General features: G+C 38.9%; 2 protein-coding genes across 6 annotated transcripts; one reads left to right on the top strand and one right to left on the bottom strand.

The window, feature by feature from the left end:
- LOC112054875 (rab5 GDP/GTP exchange factor) lies at positions 1-22,372 on the top strand. 5 transcript variants are annotated; one of them, XM_052881851.1, is made up of 12 exons: positions 1,440-1,581; positions 1,815-1,981; positions 6,629-6,758; positions 10,967-11,125; positions 12,099-12,322; positions 13,524-13,633; positions 14,695-15,113; positions 15,514-15,647; positions 15,974-16,084; positions 16,956-17,066; positions 18,745-18,879; positions 20,155-22,372. In XM_052881851.1, exons 2-12 carry the CDS (start codon positions 1,937-1,939, stop codon positions 21,079-21,081), a joined length of 2,505 nt encoding a protein of 834 aa, XP_052737811.1. In that variant the 5' UTR covers positions 1,440-1,581; positions 1,815-1,936; the 3' UTR covers positions 21,082-22,372. The 5 variants fall into 5 exon arrangements, with proteins under 5 accessions (XP_052737813.1, XP_052737811.1, XP_052737815.1 ...); XM_052881853.1 differs by lacking the exons at positions 1,440-1,581; positions 1,815-1,981 and adding an exon at positions 1-145 and having other exon boundaries at positions 6,625-6,758; XM_052881855.1 differs by lacking the exon at positions 1,440-1,581 and having other exon boundaries at positions 1,840-1,981; positions 6,625-6,758.
- On the bottom strand, positions 1,807-5,219 carry LOC112054876 (tetratricopeptide repeat protein 30A). Its single transcript, XM_024094810.2, has 2 exons — positions 5,091-5,219; positions 1,807-3,925 (listed from the first exon to the last, which is right to left on the bottom strand). Exons 1-2 carry the CDS (start codon positions 5,142-5,144, stop codon positions 1,991-1,993), a joined length of 1,989 nt encoding a protein of 662 aa, XP_023950578.2. The 5' UTR covers positions 5,145-5,219; the 3' UTR covers positions 1,807-1,990.
- Positions 22,373-23,428: the final 1,056 nt, after the last annotated feature.

Here is a 23,428-nt window from a genome sequence, read left to right as displayed (position 1 = left end):
GTTTTCCCATTTGTGGCTTTGTGCGTTTTACGTGTATCTAGTGCACTGTGCAAAAAAAATGTAATTAATGAGTCAAAAAGCAGCCCGCAACAGCCTTTAGATTGTCTAAATTTCAGAACTCCAAAAAGACTAACTATTTATGTAGGTAAGTAAAAGTGATTTGTGTTTAATAAACCGACATTGCAGATAATGTTGCCATGATTTCGAATAAAATAGAAATAGACTCCGCGCCTCGAAAGAAGTCCCGCGGCTAAAACCTGAACTAAAATTGACAGCGCCTTACACAAATGACAATGTCCTAGTTCTGACTACTTTGTATTTTAGTCGAGTGCGAACGTTTTTGGGCGGTACATCCTAAAATACTAAAGTAGTCCGAACTAAGCATATGACCGCCATTAACAAATGACTAAGAGCGCCAATAAGACATTAGCGCCGCGTTTACGGGATTTGTTTCTTGGCGCGGAGTGTACCTACAACTACTGGGGTAGGCCACCTTTATTATTACCAGGCCTGGCGCACTCCGTGTTTTAGCGCAATGTACCTACAGGTTACATGGTCGCGGTACCCTGGGGGTGACTATATCAGGCGAGTGTCGCTGCGCGACGTGCCTCGCCCGTTCGTTATCGTTCGTCGTTCATAATATTATTATTATTTATATTTTGAGAATATGTACCTACGTATAGCATAAAGTACCTGTAGCCTTAAGATTACCATTATAATTAAGGCTCCGAAGAACCTTTGTAACCTCAGACTAAACATTACCATTTTTTGTAGGATTTCATTGAAATAATGACCCAAAAGATTTTAGATCTAAGCTTACAATCAATAACATGGAAATCTATACGAAATGAAGGCCTAGATATAGAATACGCTGTACCGATTCCCGGAGCAATAGCTGATGCCGTGTTAAAGGAGCTCGAAGAAACAATTACGTATTTCACAGGAGATTTGGCGACGATAAAGTAAAAATTAGCACATTTTAATAGATTTCCTTAGTATAAGATTAATACCAACGACCGCTTGGCATAATGATCTTATGTAACGACTTTTGGCTTATTAGCCTACCTGAGTGAATTGTAGAAAGTGAATTGAAGAATTATCCTTTTTTTTGTTAGTTATTACTTTAAATTTTGTTAAAAGATTTATTTTTTAATTTTGGTACTAACAAAAAAATAATATTAATAAAACGCACCTTTATGCTATAATTACTTTGGGCGCTTTGTTTGTTTATAAATAATCCATTTTTAATTAATTTCATTCGTTATGAGCTTCAAAATAATGTTAGTCAATATTTTAACTCATAGCTTCTTAAATTACCATATCAGTCGAATATGCTTGTTTAATCTGTTGCTAATTGTAATAAAGTTATGTTTTTGTTTGGATTTGCACATTGTTTTCTAGGGTTTTTGGTAAAGTTTATCCCCTGCCCCGTCAACAAGTGGCTTATGGTGATCAAGGAATAACATACAGATACTCTGGAATGACAGTTCCTGCGCTACCGTGGCCCCAGCCTGTCTTGTTGTTAAGAGATTTTCTCTTCAAACTGAAGGGTATTAAATACGACTTTGTTTTGATAAACAAGTACGTGAGTTAATTAAGATAATAAGATCATTTAATATAGAAATCTACTTAGAAATGTACTTAGTTAATCTTGCAGCATACTAATAAAACATTTTTCTTCGTTCAGTTTTATTTAGCTACAAGCCCAAATCGAAAATACTACTTAGAGATTTTTTTACAATATTTGTTGTATCTTTAATATTTTTTGTATTAATGAATAATCTAACTATTTAATTATCACGACACATACATAGATATAGGAGCGGTACAGACCATATGGGTGAACATAGGGACAATGAACCTGATTTAGATCCCACGATGCCCATAGCTTCAATCTCTTTTGGCCAAGAAAGACCATTTGTATTAAAACATAAGGATGCAAGAAAACCGGCTGGCAAACAGAAAAGAGATATTGCACCAGGTGAGGATCTTATTTTAAATCTTCATACTTATTAATAGTGACTGAATCGTCAATGCTTCGTAGTTTATAAAACATGTAACGTAAAAGTCTAGCTTCATATGTCACAGTTTGCTTTGCTTTGTTGTTTGCGTCTTCTTCTTGAAATGGGGTTTCTATCACTGTGGATACCCGTCTGCCATATGTCTCACATCCTTCAAGAAATTGTAAGCACTCCTTTATTGTGTTGTCCTTAACAACGATCAAATGCTTGGCGAGATTTTCCAAAAACGACAAGAAACACCTTTTTGCATAAAACCAAGTGTCAGTACCGAGACGCTTGTTAAAAGGCTCCAGAGATTTTATTACACGCGATATACCAAATTCGTAATTTCCCTTAGCACAATACAAAGTGCCGATCACCAAATTAACAATACACAAGTGGTAGAACTTTTTCTGTGGATCCTCAAATATCTGTTGTTCTTCTTCTTTCTCTATCTTCCTCATGATATCCTCGGCTTCCTCATTTTGAGAAGTCATTATGTAAGATACACACAGATTGGCTAAAACAACAGCGCTTATTTCTAAAATGTTGTCGTACTGTTTCTTGACGATTGGTTCATAGAAACTGGCTGCTTCTTTGTATTTGTTCTCTTGCATAAATAGTACATGCGCTACGTTTAAGCGCCATACGTCAGATTCATTGCAGAATTCGACCGATTTGCGAAATATTTTCTCAACCTGTCCATAATTTTCCTTGTCCCAGTAAATTTTTGCTTGGGCCATTACGACGGGAATGTATCTTTCTAAGGCCTCTTCATATTCAACTACTGCCTTCTTGACCTGATCATTGTCACCTTGAGAACGACTTTCTTGAACTACTTTTGTGAGTTTTCTTAAATGTTCTGCATGCTTAGATGCAATATCTTCATACTTCTGAAAAGCTTCTTCCGGGGAAGTTTGGCTTGTAATTATTGCATCCAAAAAGTCGTAGAGATATGGTGTTAAATATTTGTACGTAAACTGCGCGTTTTCTGCTAAAATATCTGCAGCTAGATCGTAATATTCAAATTTACAGTACAACAGTAGCAAATTTGCAAATGTTTCAGGTGGGAAAGGATCTTGTTGAAGTAAAAAATGTAATTTTTCGAAACCGTCAGTTGGTTTCATATCAATGGAGGTAAGAGCTAAATTATGCAAGGTTACTGCATCCAATTCATGCTCATGTCGTGGAGGCATATCCGATAAAGCTTCTCTTGCTGATTCAATGTTTTTCAATTGATATTCTATAGCAGCCTTCAGATTAAATACTTCTGTCAGTGCCGTTTCGTGAAGCGTCAATGTATTTCCGACTGATTTTACTTCAGAGATATCAGACTGCATTCCAACTGCTAATTCTGGATGATCCCGGATTCCTCTTTCGATTACCAGAGTGATGTGTTTTAATGCTTGAGGATATTCTTTTAGTCTAAAGTAGCATAGCGCTACGTTATAATGAAGATGAGCATTGAAGCCCAAAATGTTCAAACTTTTTGAGAATTTTTGCAGCGCTTCATCGTACTGGTTTTCTTTATATAGTAAACATCCTAGATTAATATCTTTATCAGGGTCATCTTGAGGATACGAATCAACGAGACTTTTGGCAGATATATTATCTTCTTCGCCGTATTTAATAGCAGATTGTAGTTTGGTGACATTCCTTTCCAGTTCTGGTGAGGTTATTTGCATGGTCACTTTGTATGCCTCTTCAAACATTGAAGCTTCGTATAGAGCTTGAGCGAAATAAAGCCTGTATTCAGGCACGTCTGGGTGCATAGCCGAAAGTTGTTCGTAGCAATTTGCTGCTTCCACAAAAGATTGTGTTCTGAAGTAACAATAACCAAGTAGAGATAACCCAACTCTGTTTGGGTTGAAGTTCATAGCGTCGTTGAGAGCTTTTATAGCGTCGTCATATCTTGTTTCCTTTATCTGAAATAATTTAATAATTTACTAACGCTTCATAATACTGAAATTATTCACTATTTTATCTTTCCATATAATCCATGTACTCATAAAGATAATATTGTATAACTAATTTTAAACAAAGTTTAAATATCGCTTACTTAAATGATGATTTGAATAATGTAATCTTAATCAATATTAAAAAAGTAAAGTATAATCAAATAACAACGTTGCCAACCCGTGAAAGTATCTATGTACATAAAATAGCATAGCATCAAATGCTACAAAGTTTCTCCTAACATTTTCACTCCATAAAGTCTTATTTCCAAATAATCCTTTACATAGGTATTAGTTATTCAAAATAAACCTACCAGCTTTCTAGGCATAGTAATTAAGGCTCTTCGTTGATTATAATTATTTATTAATTAAATAGGTACACAGTAAGCAGATGACCTACTAGAATTAACGATAAAAACCATCATCTATCGCATGCAAGTGATACGGCCTAAACCTGGCAAACTGAGGCGCGAGCAGTTAAGCCACATGAGCCCCTATACCCCTATTAACTGCTACATGCTACTTGCTACTTGACAACAGAAATAAGGACGCTAAGCATGGCGTTAGTAAGTGCTAGAGTACTAGATACTACAACTATAAATATATACTTACATGTTTGTATACTTAGATACATTATTTTGGTTAGTTCAATACATATCGTGCTTTGTATCTTTAATCTACACTTCCTCGTAATGCGAAATACGTAGCGCAGTTTTGTTATCATACAACGGCATTTGTAGATAATTTTCGTTTATCGTCGTAACGCCATGGCATAATAATGTTTGCGAAATATTTCCGCATGGGTTGGGTCGCGATTAATGGCTCCCTTGTCCTATACAAGGTCTGATAATAAATTGATAAAAAATACTAAAGAAAAACACCGTGGCATTGATCTTTATTATTCAGGGGATCGATCATCTTTGATAAAATATTATTGCTAGAAATTAGATACTAGCTGATTTCCGCTACTTCGTCCATGTGAATTCGAGGTTTTTATTAGGTGAATTTTAGTGCCTTGTACGTTTAAAACAAAAGGACATAATAGTAAGACCTCTTTTTTATGGCAATACCTACATGATATGACCTAACCTAATGAAATGGCTATAAATTAGGTCTAATGCTTTTCTCTACTCACCATTGTATAAATTGTTTTCGTGTATTGACCATCTGATATTTGTAAATAATCCATTTTTACTTATAAGAAGATTTACATACACTACTAATCTAAAGCCTTCAGTGTTTTCTGGTGTGTTGTTTTATATTGGGTTGTCATGGTAACCTCCAGTTACCTCATTAATTATTAACTAACGTAGTGAATAAATACTCTTTGTCACTAACTACAGTTATGAAAATATAATGGTAGAGTCCTTTTCATGAAAGAAGTCCCGCGGCTATAACCTGAACTAAAATTCGCGCGCCGTAAATGAATGACATTATGACCGCCGGCGTCATTACCAAAAATTACAATGAGCGCCATTAAGACATTATCGCCACGACTGAGGGACTTCTTTCATGAAAATACGTAAATAGGTAAATGTAATGTCACCTACACCATGCTACAGCGTACATAGTATATGTAGGTTAAAAAACAAATTTAAAGCTCTATATCTGCATTTAAAATATCTATGATAAAATAAGTGAAAATCTATGGTGAAATGAAAAAGAATCCCGAGGCGGCCGCAAACCCTCGTTTTCCGCATTCGTTTTCTGAATCCAATTTCCGTATTCGGAAAATTTCATTTTAATTTTAATTTATGAAATCAATTTATAATAAAAAATACATGAAATGAAGCACACGTACGTTTTTTTCGAACGGAATTTATTCCGCGCGTACTTAACTAATGCGAGCCCTTGCGACTTATCTACATTCCAAATGAAGAAAAACGTTAAGTCTGTAGTAGTCTCACGGAATTTCAAATCGAAATTATTCAACTACGAAAACCATACCTACTCTCACATGTATGAGAAAAACGAATACGGAAACAAAGTTTAAGCGGCCGACCGTAGGCTAACCGCGAGAACACTAAATAAAATTGTATTATCTGTGAAAATAAATAGCGTGCGCAATAAACCTAGAATCTGGTGTCGCAGAACTTTTTAAAAAATGTGACAACTGCTGACATTGACGTTGACGTATGCAAATTATTCAACTTTTCCTTGAAAAGAAAACACTTATTAATATTTTTTGTTTTGGAAAATTAATTATTCTTCTGAAATTTATTTGTTGTGATGCAATAATTGAAACTGCACGTGTATTAGAGGTGAGCAATGACGTTTAATTCACTTAGTATTTATGTGCGTAAAGGTATAAAACCTATATTGATGCGAACGTATAAATCGTTAGTTATCGTTTGTTCAAGTACATATTGATAAGCGCAAGTCTATATAACGGTGGGAAATCGTTGAACGGGCATCGTTACGAGCGTGTATTGCGATGATACCTTGTTCTCACGGAGATATCAGCATCTGTTCAAACTGCTATCGCCGACAACAATGGGGTGATCTTTTGATCGAATCGTTCTACGGAAGACTTTTCGAGTGCAGAGTGTTGAAAATAACACATTAGACGCCCAATAATTTGTGAAATTAATATTTTTGAAGTTTTTTTTAAAAAAAATGTGGTACGGCCCCAATCTACAGAGATCTTATAAGTATATGATTTTTGCTAGCAAGATGCCGTCACTAAGGATTGACCAGAGCGATCTGAAGTGCAAAAATGGCTGCGACTATTTTGGTAATCCACAATGGCAAGGATACTGCTCCAAATGTCACCGCGAACAGCTTCTGAGGCAAAGGAGGGCAGGTAACTATATTATTCAATATGTGTAATAGTTTTTAATCCCTCTACTGATTCCTCCCTTGAGGAGCCTTGTTTCTGCTCCTTAGGGGTGTGAATTTTGGAAAATCCTTAGCTGATGCCTTTATCATAATACTTTTTAACATTTACGCAGCACACTCTGCAGAAACTCTCAGACTCTTTCTCATTTTTGACATATTTTTTATGGATACTCCTCTCTAACTAAACTCTTATTAACTGAATACAAAAAGGAGGAGGTTCTGAGATTGATCGGTAAAACTGGTATAACTATAATTGACTAAAGTGTGATGTATGAAGCATTTTAATGTTTGTAGGATAGAATAATATTTTCTCAACTTTCTCAGCATTATTATATAGAGCTTGGATTGTGAAAATTTGGAGGGCATACCCAAAATTATACTTAGTGCAAATATTGGAGTAACTCAGTTTGATACTTGCAATAAAATTTTTTATATAGGTGTTTTCACACATAGGGATTTTTCAACTATCATTAGTAGTAATTTTTTTTAATCTGCCTGGCGAGATGAGTCTTTACTTTTAGTAGCCAAACTAATATGTAATATAAAAAAATAATGTATTGTTCTTACTGAATACTAACTTCCATAACTTTAAAATTAAGGATGTAAAGGTAAACATACCCTTAGTTAAGAATCCAAGGCTGACTTAGTCAGATCTTCATCAATTATATATATGTATTACTTATTTGCGGGCCTCATTATATATTATGTACCACTCATTAAATACACATACACAAATACATAATAATACCACAAGGTTTAAACCCTAACATAAAAGTAAATCATTGAATTATTAGGTTTTTAAGTCAATATTATTATTTTTATTTTTATTCAAACATACCTCCATTATTGTAATGGCAAAGTAACTACAGTAATTTATATTAAAGCTTATTACATACTTGCTCTAATCTTACCAAGGAAGAACATTTTAATCTTAACAGTCTGGAGTAATTTTATATTGTAACAATATATTAGTAGTTATCAAAAAACTGATAAAGTTGTTCTCTCTAATGCATTTTAATATTTATTACTATTTGATAAAAAATATAATTTATTACACTGATTATAGTCACAAATACCTACACACTGTTAGATGTTTTGATTAGTTAGAAATTGAGAGCAAATTCATTTATTTGTAAATTCTGTTCAAATTAACTTCTATTTTTCACAAATTCTGCAGGAACCATATATTTTCTAAAAAAAAGCCTGTGTGTTAACCCAGGGAATAATCTATCTTCAAGCCAAATTGCCTTAGTAGTTGCAGTATAAAGGAGTAAAAAACAAACACACATTTACAAACTTCTGCCTTTATAATATTAGTGTGTTAGGGCTCATTTACACGAGCGTCAACTCTACCGAAGACCGCAGTCGACTGTAGTTGGCGACGTCTCGGCGGCAGGCGACGGCGCCGCCGACTGCAGTCGACTTTCGGCGGCAGTCGACTCCTGTTGGCTGCCGCCGACTGCAGTCGACCTTCGGCGACGGTCGACGGCGGTCGCCCACTGCAGTCGACTCCCGTTGGCTACCGCCGAGACGTCGCTGACTGCAGTTGGCGACGTCGTCGGTAGCAGCTGCCGCTCGTGTAAATGAACACTTAGTTTGAGTTTGAATGTAGTTGCAGCTGCTATTCGTGAGTGTTGGAGAATTTCCAATTTTTTTTTAATATGTAATTGGCTTGATCACCGCAGCAGACTGTATGAACCACACTGAAATGTAATAACGAATGAATTTCTTAACCAAAAAGTTAAACTAATACAGGAACTGTAGAAATATCTACACAGCCATTATATAGTGCAAGTACTTATATGTCAAGAGCATGTTCTCAGATAAAAAATTGACTTAGTCGTCACTCCTTGCTTGGCCAATGACTACTTGTAATAGATTGAACAATAGATAGATAGGTAATATTTGTCTATTAGGAGTAGTATAAGTTTTCAATTTAATATAAGTGGCTACTTATAGTGAATTGGTTTTAAATGCCCACATGTTTTACACATGAGTGATGATAATTTAAATTTTTATTTGTTTATTGATAAGTTAGCAACTGAGATTTCACCCGATGCTATATAACACTTCAGTCAGTGTCTCACCAACTTGGATAGACTCAGGACTGGTTCCTGTATATACAGAATGTCCCGTAAATAGTCTGTAATACTCTACAGGCTAGAATATGACCTCTGGCAATTGGTTAGGGATGTGAAATATTGAGCATTTAAATTAATGTTGATCCCAGTGATAATCATTAACATCTGAACATGATTGCTGTGGTGGGTCTAAGCACCATATCCCGATGTACTATAATATATAGAGAGGGATTTAAAGTAGTCTAATAATGATGTAAAGTATTTCATTGGTGTGAGTTAACATACATGTGGCGCCATCTAGTTTTGCAGCCGACAACGAACATCACTAACACGCATCAAAGCAATGGACTTTCGTACCTTCTAATGCAATATCAGGTACTGCAGCACAATTGAACTTAACCTAGATTCATGCATAAGTAAATAAATTCATGATCAATTATTATTGATGATTTGATAATTTGCTGTGACATAATGCGATTATAACAGATAACATACGCCTCAAGGCCCGTTGTTACGTATCGATCGAATCTCTTAATCGGATTTATCTAACGGACATGTTTTTTACATGTTTTATTTGAACTGCAATATCTTAGCATTCCATGGATTCACCGTGCGGGTGCCGGGTCCAACGCATGGTAGAGAGAAGAACTCAGAGCAGAGTCCTGAACTTGTGACTACAGGATGTAGGGTTAAGGAATTCCTTGACGATAGATCAACACTAACCGTTCTTTGCTCATGTTGTTCTCCCTGGCTAGCCAAATTCGGTAATATCCTATTAAAGCAGCTTTGGATACTCGTTCTAATATAGAACTAGCTGAACTTCTAGAGAGGCCAAGGTCTTTAAGCAAGTTATAGAGAGATTTTGCTGGTAATCCTCTCGCACCTACTTCTACGGCGTACAGACTAACTACACAGCCATTTTAGTTAGTTCATTTGTTAGGCCATAACATTTATTCACTTTTATACTGTAAAACTTTTATACTTTTTTATACTGTTGTTTAAAATATGGCTAATTCAGGTCCTAAAGAAAGTGACAGGAGGAACATTTGGCTTTTAGGCTAAATTTTTGGTTACGACTCACTCATGGTTTATGCGGCTAGACTATACACACTAATATAAAATAAAGGCGAAGATTTATGTGAATTAGTGATTATAAAATTCATCCTAATACAAAAAATGCAGATATCTTCGATATAGTTTGTCGGATCTTCGTCCAAAAATCGTCCATAATCGACCCATACATACACACATATACACAGGCACAGATAGGTATGGCATACTTATAACACTATTTCTTCTTTATTTTTTTTTACGTCATCATCATCATCATCATCATATCAGCCGATGGACGTCCACTGCAGGACATAGGCCTTTTGTAAGGACTTCCAAACATCACGATACTGAGCCACCTGCATCCAGCGAATCCCTGCGACAGCGACGTTGGGACCCCAACGTCCATCGGCTCTTCGAACTATGTGCCCCGCCCATTGCCACTTCAGCTTCGCAACTCGTTGAGCTATGTCGGTGACTTTGGTTCTTCTGCGTATCTCCTCATTTCTGATTCGATCACGCAGAGATACTCCTAACATAGCTCGTTCCATCGCCCGCTGTGTGACTCTGAGCCTTCTTACGAGGCCCATAGTTAGCGACCAAGTCTCGGAACCATAGGTCATCACTGGCAACACGCACTGTTCGAAGACTTTTGTCTTCAGGCACTGAGGAATTTCGGACGAAAAGATGTCGCGAAGTTTGCCGAATGCAGCCCATCCGAGTTGGATTTTTTTACGTAGTCGTTAGAAATTAATGAATGACTGAAAAGCGGGCGGGGCACATAGATCGAGTCCTAAGTGCTGGAATGGCGACCCCGCACTAGAAAGGGCAATGTTGGTCGACCCCCCACCAGGTGGACCGACAACATCGAGCGAGTCGCAGGGATTCGCTGGATGCAGGTGGCTCAGTATCGTGATGATTGGTAGTCCCTACAAAAGGCCTATGTCCTGCAGTGGACGTTCATCGGCTGATATGATGATGATGATGAATGCAAAGAGAATGAATGAATTGAATTTAACTGTAATTTTTAATTGGTCAATAGAAAAAGCGTCGTCGGCGACATTACCGAAGCCAGAACAGAAGAAGCCGGAGAGAGCGATCAAGCTCGCTTCGCAGTCCTTCTCCAAGTTCGAGGAGAAGCGGCTCCGACAGAGCGAGACGTTGAAGAAGGCGTTTAGCGTCTTCAAGAAGAGCAGCACAGGTTAGTCGAAACAAGAAGTTGCCACGCACTATGCGGAACGATTATACAAAACAGAACAAGTGCAAGTAGCACTCGCGTACAAAGGGTTTCGTACATCTATAAAAAGTCTAAAAACACATTTGTTATATAGGAGCCCCTTTTTTTGTTCTGTTGTTCTCATGCGATCAGTCGGCAGACTATGAGCAGAGTTATTGAAGCTTCATGTAAGTATATGTCCTTGCCTGAGAGCTCAGAGTCACTCAGCGCGCGATGGAGCGAACTATTCTCAAGGTATCTCTGCGTGGTCGAATAAGAAATGAGGAGATCTTCAGAAGAACTTCAAAATTACCGACGTAGCTCAACGAGTCGCAAAACTGTAGTGATGGATATAGCTCGAAGAGCCGAGCCCTGCATCGGAAAGCGCAGTGTTGGGCAACCCTCACTAGGTTGACCAAAGATATTTAACAGGTCAAAACTGTGTTGTTTGGAAGTCCTTTGTCCAGCAGTGTACATCCTACAGCTGATGAATCATTTCTAGTCAAGCTATAAAGGTGGGCACTGATCAAAGTCACGGGGCGTAATGTACCAATTGCAGCGAGCATGTTACGTTACGTCGTGTGCTAAATTCTAATCCGTGTAACATGCTCGTTGCTAGTCTGTACTCCAGATTTACTACTGACGTAAGTACTGACTAAAGCGCGTAACACTCAACGGATTCGCTAAAAAACCGACAACGGAGTGGAGCACTCGCGAGTGCGAACGTGCCGCTCGCTGCTCGCTGCGAGCGCTTTGTGATCCCGTACTGACTGGACGAACGCTAGCTATGGAACAGATTACATTACGCCTCGGAACGTCGGTCAGTACCGACCTTTATAATACGGTGCTGTGCAATTCAATTAGAGGGGGTTCCAATTATGTAAAAACCTAGTTTTTCGTAATAAGTTCTGTAGTTGGATTGCATTAGTAGAAAAAATATTTTTGTTTGATAATAAAGATGATCAGGAGCACACGCCCGAGCGCAAGCCGCCAGAGTTCAAGATCCCCGGCGTGATCAACGAGGGCATGAAGCGCGAGTTCCGGGTTCGGTTCTCGACGCTGCCACAGCCCGTGGACCGCGACGCGCGCGTGTTCGTGCACAACTTCATCACGGACGTCATCAAGTGCGCCAACGACATGACTGTCGACGAGCTGTCCGAGAGAGTGCAGAGGCACTATCAGGTTAGTAGTCAATGGAAATAAGGATATTTTCAAATGAAATCAAAAATCATTTATTTCAAGTAGACTCAGTTTACAGGCACGTCAGTTGACTATTTGTAAAGATTCTACCACCGGTTCGGAAGGCAGGTTCTGAGGTGAAGGTGGAAGCTGATCCAATGGCCTCCAAGCGCTTTTATCTTTCTTAATAATATTACCCATATCTTTTCTTTTTAAAAAGCTAAACGCTAATAGTCTGACAGAGACGACACTTAACAGCGACAGCAACAACAGCGACGTACAAGCCACCCCTTTGTCACCCATCATAATATAATAGACATTTTACCTTTTATCAAAATAAATTGATTATTGTGATATTTTCCGAGGTCAAAGAGATAATTTCACATTTAAGTAAAACCGAATCATTTCACCGCGGCTAGTTACTTCGACTGGTGACATAAGGTCTGGCTCATATTTCGGTTTAAAGATATTTATTTCTCCAAAAAAGAACGTACTGTTAACTTAACTTAGAGTTAACATATCGTCATTTTTGCAGACAGCATGCATTATTGTAACAAAATTTTAATTACATTGTTTTTTCAATATTTTGTCCAAGTTTGTGAGGATATTTCGCGCAAAGGATCAGCCTGGCTGTCCAGCGCGGAGATGCAGCCAGTATTCTTGCCACCATTCCACGTGGACATGATTTGTATAGTTATTAGGATAAGTTAGCTTAAGTTCCTTATTGTATTCTTTCTCAATAAAAAAAAAATTAAGTAAAATTTTCAATTTTTTTTCAAGTTTTAGAAAATATAAAGAGATAAAATTAGAAATTGATGAAATATTGTTATTTCATCCCCACATTTTTGTCACTCTAGGCCCGGGTCTACTGCGGCACTTAGAGTAAATTCGCCTTTGCCTGTCAGTTGTAATGCTAATCGCCCCACTCAACTAGGATATAGAGGCCCTATATCAGAATTAGTTAGGTGGGCCTAATAGACGAGCGACAAATCTCGAAAAACTTTTTTAGTTCCCAATTTTACTTTGTGGTGAAAGAGTTAGGGGTAAGGTTTAGATTAAATTTGGCAACCGCTCCAGTCTAAATGAAGGGTAAAGATTTCTCACGAAAGAAACACAATCTCACAAACTCATCATTCAGATGACTTGTGCAATTCTTTTTGTTTCACACGTAAGGGGCCCATGTTTATTGCAATATCTGTTACAGCACTTCATAAATTACATGGACACATCGCCACACCTAACGAATGTGGAGTCTGAGACGAAGGAGCTGCTTATAGACTTTGTCGAGAAGCATGCCATGACTTATTTACATGGGTAAGTTCTCATCCATTACATCATTCATCTTTCATTCACATGAAGATGATAATATGTCATTACTTACAAATACGATATTTCGAATTTCGAGATTCATCGATTACGATGAATCTCGAAAGTTACTCCTGGAAGAATTCTGAAACTAGAGAATTATCTCTAGTTTCAGAATTCCTCCAGGAGTAACTTTGGTAACTTTCGTGCTGCGTCTTTGAATATCGTTATGTGTAATATAAAGTACTCAAAATAACAAAGAAAATAAGCCTCCAGTCGACTATCTTAAGAGTTTTGATTAGACAGTTCTAGTGGCTATTCTCTGGCTACATCTATCATCAAAGCAAACTTGCGCTTGTTTTTTTTTGAATTGAGTAAACGTTTATCTTAATGTTTTAAGCAGATAAACAAATTGAATTTAATTAAGTCAACTTCTTTCACTGGCCTTGACTATTCCGTAAAGTCTCAACACAATCGCATGCATTGATCGCATCCCAGTGGAGATTTCTCTGTCAAACTGGCTAATTGGTGGGAGGTCAACCCTAGTACTTGTTATTTGCGTGTTTCTCGGGTCGCCCTTTTCACTCCTTTCGATATTCTCGTAAATCTTAGCCCTTGAGAACATTCTTCCAATTCAGGGCCTGTGATACTCCAAATCAACGAAAGCCCACCGTTCTTCGTGGCTCCATCCCTTGCACTAACACGCTCTGAATAAATCCTCCTCTTGTACCATTGGTTGGTGCGCGAACTTCCATAGCCAGTGAAACTTCTATAGTACCCCTACATTACCACAAATACATTTACCCCTACATTTACTAACTATATCTGGATCTACTGAGCCGATTTTGAAAACTTTTTTACCAATAGAAGGCCACGTTATTTGTGATTGTACTAGGCTATATTTTATCCCCGTATTCTCACAGGCATAGTTTAGGCATATATTATTATAGGCATATAGCGTATTCTCATAGGCAGTCCTTGTAAAGAGGGCATTTTTATTGCTTTACTAGACAGTGCATGTATATAGATATAGAGGAAAAATATTAATTTTAATTCCATATTTTATCAAGTTTGCCGGGCGTAGTGTTCTCGCCAAGCGGTACAGAGGACGAGCGCCTGGACCGCGCCATGTCGGAGCGCATCCAGCAACTGAGCTGGGTCGGCAAGCGGCACCTGGAGTGCAAGCTCGACCGCGCCAACATCGCCAGCTGCCAGCCGCTCTACAAGGCCATCAGTGGTGAGTGTCAATGCGACATGTCGGAGCGCATCCAGCAGCTGAGCTGGGTCGGCAAGCGGCACCTGGAGTGCAAGCTCGACCGCGCCAACATCGCCAGCTGCCAGCCGCTCTACAAGGCCATCAGTGGTGAGTGTCAATGCGACATGTCGGAGCGCATCCAGCAGCTGAGCTGGGTCGGCAAGCGGCACCTGGAGTGCAAGCTCGACCGCGCCAACATCGCCAGCTGCCAGCCGCTCTACAAGGCCATCAGTGGTGAGTGTCGATGTAACATGTCGGAGCGCATCCAGCAGCTGAGCTGGGTCGGCAAGCGGCACCTGGAGTGCAAGCTCGACCGCGCCAACATCGCAGGCATCTGGATTTTGTGTAATTTTGCACTATAACAAAATCTTTTATTAATTTCATAAAAACTTACTTAAAACTCAATACGAAAATCGGAGTTCCGTTCAAAATTATATCGGCCGGTCTCACTTCTGGTGCCACAAAAAGACGGTTAATCTTATTGTAAACAGTACCGTACAAGGCTAATACTCGTTTGATTGTGCACGCACTTGGCGCAGTCGGTAGGATACGAGAGCGACTGTATTTCTAATCAAAGTGATATCGTGCGGTCCTACTCTCGTCCCGAACTGACGGTCACGCTGGTTGTGCACAGAGCTGCTGGCGATGGACGGCGCGCCGTCGCCGGGCGGCAAGCTGACGCGCGTGCGGCGCGCGTGCCGGCACGTGCTGGCGCTGTGCGGCGCGCCCGCCTCCGCCGACGACCTGCTGCCCGCGCTCATATTCACCGTGAGTATGCTGCTTTCGCCATTGGATGTTGTCTAGAAGCAAACGACGCGGTATCGACATCAAAACTTATATGTGCATTTATGTTTGTTGATTTTTTTGTGCTATGTTAATTATTTCATCAATTTCACGCATAATTTTTCAAAAATGAGATTTCCTTATTTCTATCAAGGAATACGTAGAATAACTTGTTGGGATTCTAGAAAGCGGGTCGTGAAACACGCCAAGAAATGCCGGGTCCGCCCTTCTACTTTTCTGATGAGGTTGGGCCAAGGGGTTGCCTTTTGTACTTGTTACTGTACACATGCTGTCTCACACTGTTCCCTCAGGTGCTGAAGGCGAACCCGCCGCGTCTGGTCAGCAACATCAACTTCGTGACGCGCTTCTGCAACGCGCAGCGCCTCATGACCGGCGAGGGCGGCTACTACTTCACCAACCTGGTGAGTGGTCATCATAAATGACGGTCGACTACAGGGCCACGCCTCCTTCCCTATAGAAAAGAGGATATGGAGCTTAGACCCGACACGCTGCTTCAATTTGCTTTCTTGTACGCGGCAGGTTGGCGGGTGATAACTAATATGGTGATAAGGTGACTTGGTCGTTAACTATGGGCCTCATAAGAAGGCTCAGTGTCACACAGCGGGCGACGAAACGAGCTATGCTCGGAGTATGTCTTCGTGATCGAATCAGAAATGAGATTTGCAGAAGAACCAAAGTCACTGACATAGCTCAACGTGTCGTGAAGCTGAAGTGGCAATAGAGCCGATAGACGTTGGGGTCCCATGGTGCTGGAATGTCGACCCCGCACTAGAAAGCGCAGTGTTGGTCGACCCTCACCAGGTGGACTGATGACATCAAGCGAGTCGCAGGGATTCGCTGGATGCAGACGGCTCAGTATCGTGATGTTTGGAAGTCCCTACAAAAGGCCCATTTCCTGCAGTGGACTTAACTCTAGGTTGAGTATTTAACTAAAAACTTATGATCACATGATCCAAAGTCACATAAGCTAATCATTGGACAAAATGAAGCAGTTAAAAATATCTCGTGACAGTCGCCTGTATGTCTGTTGTCAGTTTGTCGTCTGTCATAAGCAATCATGTTGTCAACATGTTTACATTCTGTATCTCACATCGTCAAACATACAATAGCTTGGCAACAAAGAATCCGCGAGGGCCGGGAGGGGGAGAGGGATAGCGATGCCCCGCGCGCACGACTTCATATCCGCGCAGTCCTTCTCTCTGCCCCCGTCGCCCGCATATCAAGAGTGTCATCAACTTGCCAAGCTATAGTAATGAGTGTTCGTATTGTCAGTGCTGCGCGGTGTCGTTCATCGAGAACCTGACGGCGGAGTCGCTCAACATGGACAAGCGAGAGTTCGACTGCTACATGGCCATGCCGGCCTCCATCGGCGGCAGCACCTGGGTAAGCGCCTTGTGATGAGTGTTCGTATTGTCAGTGCTGCGCGGTGTCATTCTGAGAGGAGACTCGAGCTCAGCAGTGAGATGAATATGGGTTGATAATGGTGATGATGATGAAATGACTAAACTAAAACACAGTCTTTTTTAAACTTCTGTCAATCTATCTGTTGATAACACTATGGGCAGTCTGGACTATCTCTGGAACGGCTGAACTGATTTAAAGAAATATCACTGAAAGATAGAGGAGATTATTGAGCAAGAGCAAGAGTTGATCATGATGATGATGATATTAAAGGAGAATGCCAGATCCTGACCCAGTCCTAAAAGTATCAAATTTTTTAAAAACAATTGTTTTTTAATAAACCAAAAAAAGGTAATTAAATCCATTACGTTATTTCCTCGTAGCAGACATTGTTTACTTATTTTTTAAAAAACCTTATGTCGACCTTGGGTTCGAGCCCTATAATGCGTTTTATTCCATTTTAGTCACTTTAGGTTCGAAATAGCTAGAATCCAGAGCTGCGAAGTATGATCAAAACGTAAAATAAACTGTCATAACACAGTCAAACTGTCAAAACACGTACTATACACCTTCAATTAATTTGAAAATAATAAAATCACGCTTGTTTTAATGTATTGCATGTGCCTTTGTATTTACAAAAAAAAAACAATCGTCGTGATTGGTTTATTGTAAATGCACAGGCACATGGCTTTATATCTATTTATTTCATAATAAACTGCACATACTTAACCTTAAAATAAAACTTCAACGTAGATTAATTTTTATACCTCTAGTTTTAAAGGGTTAAAAGGTAATATTTGTTTAATAGTACAAAAAATCCAATAAAATGATATGTAATAAATTGTTGCAAATTTTTTTTTTGGTGGGTTAATCTTTTATACATAGTCTGGCATTGTCTTTTGATATGTGTCAAATACCCTATTATGGGTGTAGGAGATAGTTATGTAGCAATTGATTGATTGGTAAATAGGTAGGCTACTGAAGTTTAATGCGTGTCTCTGTCAGGAATCCAATAATAAACCAAATAGATGACCTAATTATTATTTATTAACACACCGAATAATATATAACTTTTAGATACATAAAATGCCTTAACTTAGCGGACTGGTTATAATGAATAAACTAGAATTTCAGTAAACAGTCGTTCCTAACTCGTCTTTACCAACGCTCGTGGTTGGTAAAGACGAGTTAGGAACGACTGCCTTGACTTAACATCGGAGCGGAGCGTTCTTACATAGCAGTTTGCGTGCTTAGGGTTCACTGCAAACGGTATTTATGATTAAGTATAAGGCACGCTACATCACACCGCCCCAAATTTTTAAGTTAGTAAAAATTGATACCATACAAACATACATGTTACAAAACATAACTTGAGTTTATTAAAGTTGCGTAACTCTAACCATTATCGGCTAAAATGCTGAGGTCGCTATCAGTGCGCCGGAGTGCGGCTAGCTGAAACTCGACACTTGTTTGCGTTGAGTGAAGCTTATAGTGTAGGAGCGAGTGCCACAAATAATTACGCTCGGTTCTTAAATTAAAATTACATGAATTTAACTTATATGCTAGTTAGAGTACATGAATTACCTTAGTTACGTTTAAAATATTACAATGGGAAATATTCCCGAGCACCCTGTATATAGTTTGTTGCTGTTACTGTCAGGCGGCGGCGCTGTCTCTGTGCGGCGCGGTGCGCGAGGCGGAGGAGCAGACGCAGCAGGCGCGCAAGCTGATGGTGGAAGTGAAGAATCTGCGCGTCAAGGCGCGGCAGCTCTCCTTCAACGCGGAGACCTTCGAGGTGCATCGTCAGCCTATACCAGTGATTCCCAAAGTGGTCTATGTCGACCCCTAAAGAAATATGGGAAAATTTTCAGCGAAAAAAAATTGGGGGTCCATTAAATGAAAATGGTTTCCGCGATAGTGGATCATAACACATACACTGATAGTACCTATTTTTTACATCATATTATCTTATAATATCAAAACATATAGTTATTATTTTAAAAGTAACTATGAAGTAAAAAAATCTATGCTAATGTTATAAAGAGGTAAAGTTTGTAACATTCTTTAAATGGGGTAATCTTCGGAACTACTGGTCCGATTTCAAAAATTCTTTCACCAGTAGAATGCTACATTATCGAGGAGTGCTATAGGCTATATTTTATATAGGTATCATATATATTAGCCGAGTTATCACAGTTTTTGTCATACAGGTCGGACCGTAAATCCTCTTAAACAGACTTATTCGCATGCACTGCCTTAACTATTGTGTAAAATTTAAATTAATGTATAGAGACTTTATGTATCTTTAAAAGTTCTACAAAAAAGTCCGCGATACCATATATCTATCTTCTAAGGTACTATATATTAGCAGATATAGTACCTTTTGTGTTTTAAAAATTATTAATTTTATATACTTAGACATTATTTATACAACTAAATAAATAATGACAGAAAATCAATATCAAATTAGTAGCGGGTCTACCCAACACGGAAAACCATGGCAAGGGGTCTATGACAAAAAGTTTGGGAAACTCTGACCTATACTAACCCACTCACCATAGAGTAAAGAATGATACAGAATGAGTAATTACAAGCAGCGCGGTGACGCTGCGAGTGAAACCCATAAAAAAAAACATAAATTGATATCATAATAGGATAATAATCAATAAATTACCTTTAATTTTTTTTTATTCTTTACAAGTTAGCCTTTGATTACAATCTCACCTGATGGTAAGTGATAATGCAATCTAAGATGGAAGCAGGCTGACTTGATAGGAGGATGAAAGTCCACACCCCTTTCGTTTTCTACACGACATCGTACCGGAACGCTAAATCGCTTGGCGGTACGTCTTTGTCGGTAGGGTGGTGACTAGCCACGGCCAAAGCCTCCCACCAGCCAGACCTGGACCAATTAAGAAAACCTTAATCGGCCCAGTTGGTGATCGAACCCAGGACCTCCGTCTTGTAAATACACCGCGCACACCACTGCGCCACGAAGGCCGTCAAAAATACTCCATCTTATTTTTTTAGTTTTTGTGTAATTTACTCATAATATGACATTTGTTTACAGAAAGAAATAGCCAAGAAAGTCCAAGACGTGCTGGCGAAGGCACCGCTTAAAGTGCAAAGACGACGAATACTTCCCAGTTTTCGTGCTGTGAGAGAGGCAGGGCTACCGATCATAAAGGTGGAGCCTGAGCCCACCATACCAAATTTAAAAGACGCCCTACAAGTTAACCTAGAAACGAAAGACGCAAATCTAGTCTCACAAATATTGGATACACAGACAAATACAGTGCCACAGACACAAATATTGGATTTGCCACAAACTGAAATCACGGAACAAACAAAAGTCCCTGAAGTGAAAATTTCTGAAATAGACAGAAAAAACGTGGTTCCGCCTTCAAAACCATTGGAGGAACCATTGATAGTAGCAATTGGTCTGAATGATGATAAAAGTTTCCATAAAGTTGAGAAAAAATCGCCGAAATCACCCCAAAAACTGCCATGGGAGCTGAAACATTCTGGCTCTTACGAGGTTTTGAGTCCTCTATGTTTCGCTCCATTTGACACTAGGTCTATCGATGAGCTGATTACACCGGATGACCTTGCCCCTGGACTGAGCAACATCAACTATGATATTGACTTATCAGACTTCAGTGGTGATAACAGCTTAGCTGATGACCCCCCTAAGCCAAAAGACCCTTTCTCACCAGATGGCATAAAAAAAGATCCAATTTTCGACCCATTCAGTCCACAAACGAGTCAAAATTTAACACAACTTGAGAAATTCGACGAATTCAGTTTAGTCAATACGAGGACGAATGATACATTGGAAGCTTTTGAGGTGATCCATAGGAAGTTTGAAGCTTTGGGTCAGAGTGATCCATTTGGTTCCGACCAGAAGGAAGAAAAGTCTATATTAGATGACAGCGGTTCACCCACTTCCGCTTCTCTATTGCCATCGCCATTGTTACCACAGACAAGTAAACAGTGAGATATATGGACCAGGGCACAGACAGAGAAGTAAATAGACGCATGGCTAGTATCCTTCACATTCTCTAAGAAAACTTATCTATGGGCTCTGTAAAAAAACTTGCAGTGTAGTGTGTTTTGATGTTAATTCACGTTCAAATATCTTTTCACTGACAATGACACTAATCAGTGGTGTATTTATACTTCATCTAGGGGCCAGAGTGCTTGAAGTTAAATACCACTATTACAATGGAAGTCAACAAGAAAGTAAGGATTGGATTATAAACAATGATGTTAAATACTGTTAGATGTGTTACTAGGTCATGAAAAATGAGGCGCTCAAATTTCCATATCTGAATGTTAGTTATGGTCAACAACAAACGTTATTTAAACAAATAATACCTAAATATTGTTTACAATGACGAGTTGTGTGTTCAGAATTGAATTGTTGGAATTAAAGACAAAATTGGGCATTTGCTTAGAGTATTATTCGGTTCACTTTTTGCGGTGATTTTGTAGGGACGTAACCGATCTATAGTATAAAATTATCATTGGATATAAAACGACCAAATTATAGTTCAAAATTCGGTTGGATTGGTCAATCGTCAAGTGGTCTGTGAAGTAGAGATAATGAAGTATGCCGAGTTGGAATATTTTATTAAGAAAAAATTGGTAGATAAAACCTCTTACTAACTAGCACCTCCTTCATTTAACGTCACTTTTTCATACATTCATACAGACACGGTTATTCTCAACTCTATAGAAGAAAAATATAAAAAAAATCTAGAGGTTTGTCTCTATTGCTAACTACGAGTAGCTGCTTTATGTGTGTAGTTTTATTTAAAATTCTCTAAATTGGCTCACTTGGCTAATTCACTAACTTTGACATATGTTAGTTGACATATATGAAATGACAAATGTAACAAATGTCATGCATGCCTACTGACAACCCTTCGTGGATATCATACAGTAGGTAGAACATTTCTCAGTTGATTTGATGTTTAAATTTGACGTGTTTGTCTTGTCAGTAGGATGTGTATCTACTAGTTAATATTATAAGATAATGGTGATAATAAATAGTCGAAAACTTGAAATTAAATTTAAATTTTTCGCTACCATTAGATGGCATGTGCTGAAAAAAGCCGTTTGTCTGTTATGTATCTCGTTGTTTTTTAAGTTTCTTCAGTTTTTAACTTTGTACCCTTAATTTTACAGATCTTGTTAATAAATTTTATGGTTGTATCAAACAAAAATGAAATCCATACATATTTATAGCCGTTCTAGTATTGTGTTAATAAACTATTTATAATAAATACCTTGTTTTATTATAAACCTATGTAGTATCTTTTTTACTTTCTGTCTGTTGGTCAAACCTAGAAATTGAATTTTTAAATTATAATCAACGGATTCGATGTGGTCAGTGTGCCTAGTGGGTGTTTTCAATGTTTTTTTAATACTGTTACTATCGCGTTAACGTACACGCGAATTTATATGGAATTGAAACAGTTGTGCAGTAGTGCCACTAGATGGCGGTGGTTCAATTCTTTGGAAATTCGTGTTTACGTTTACGCGATTTTCACAGTATCAAACTGTCACTAGGCCCTCTGACCTTCGTCTACGAGTATAGTCTTCTTCGCTTTCGTCTAAATCTAGAGTTGTAATAAATCTGTAAATAGGTCAATTGGCTCACTGCAACTCGCTTGATATCCTCGGTCCACCTAGTGGGGGGTCGGTCAACACTGCGCCTGCCGATGCCATTCCAGCACCTTGGGACCCCAACGTCCATCGGCTCTTCGAACTATGTGGCCTGCCCATTGCCACTTCAGCTTCGCGACTAGCTGAGCTATCTCAGTGACTTTGGTTCGTTTGCGGATCTCCTCATTCCTGATTCGATCACGCAGAGAAACTCCAAGCATAGCTCGCTCCATCGCCCGCTGAGTGATTTTGAGCCTTCTAATAAGGCCCATAGTCAGCGACCAAGTCTCGGATCCGTATGTCATCACTGGCATCTGGTCAATTCTGTACATGAAATATATTTCCAAAATAACTACCTATCATTCGGTAAAATTTTCGACTGTCTGTTCGTTATAGAAACAAAAACTACTCAAAGGATTTAAGTTAACTTAGAGAGTGGATTTTCATTCTCCTCCTAAGTACTAAGTTAACTCGCTTCCATTGTGATTGCATCAGAAAATTCTCCGGCGTACAGGTTTCCTCACTATGTTTTTCCTTCACCGTTCACAACTGAAAAGTTGAAGGTGCATGCCCCGGACTGGATTCGAACCCACACCCTACGGAATCGGAGGCAGACGGCTATCACGGCTCTCATTAGTTTAGTCATTTAATATCCTGTAAATAAAAGCACAGAG

Source organism: Bicyclus anynana, chromosome 5 (genome assembly GCF_947172395.1).
Source record: "Bicyclus anynana chromosome 5, ilBicAnyn1.1, whole genome shotgun sequence".
Lineage (NCBI taxonomy): Eukaryota > Metazoa > Arthropoda > Insecta > Lepidoptera > Nymphalidae > Bicyclus > Bicyclus anynana.
This window is presented reverse-complemented; position numbering and strand designations above follow the sequence as displayed.

Excerpts from the sequence above, each read along its gene's own strand:
- LOC112054876 (XM_024094810.2), bottom strand. The coding sequence starts at position 5,144 with ATGGATTATTTACAAATATCAGATGGTCAATACACGAAAACAATTTAT. Across the intron at positions 3,926-5,090 it reads CGAAAACAATTTATACAATG|ATAAAGGAAACAAGATATGA; the intron begins GTGAGTAGAGAA and ends AAATTATTTCAG.
- LOC112054875 (XM_052881850.1), top strand. The coding sequence starts at position 6,091 with ATGCAAATTATTCAACTTTTCCTTGAAAAGAAAACACTTATTAATATT. Across the intron at positions 11,126-12,098 it reads CTTCAAGAAGAGCAGCACAG|ATGATCAGGAGCACACGCCC; the intron begins GTTAGTCGAAAC and ends TTGATAATAAAG. Across the intron at positions 17,067-18,744 it reads CCATCGGCGGCAGCACCTGG|GCGGCGGCGCTGTCTCTGTG; the intron begins GTAAGCGCCTTG and ends TGTTACTGTCAG.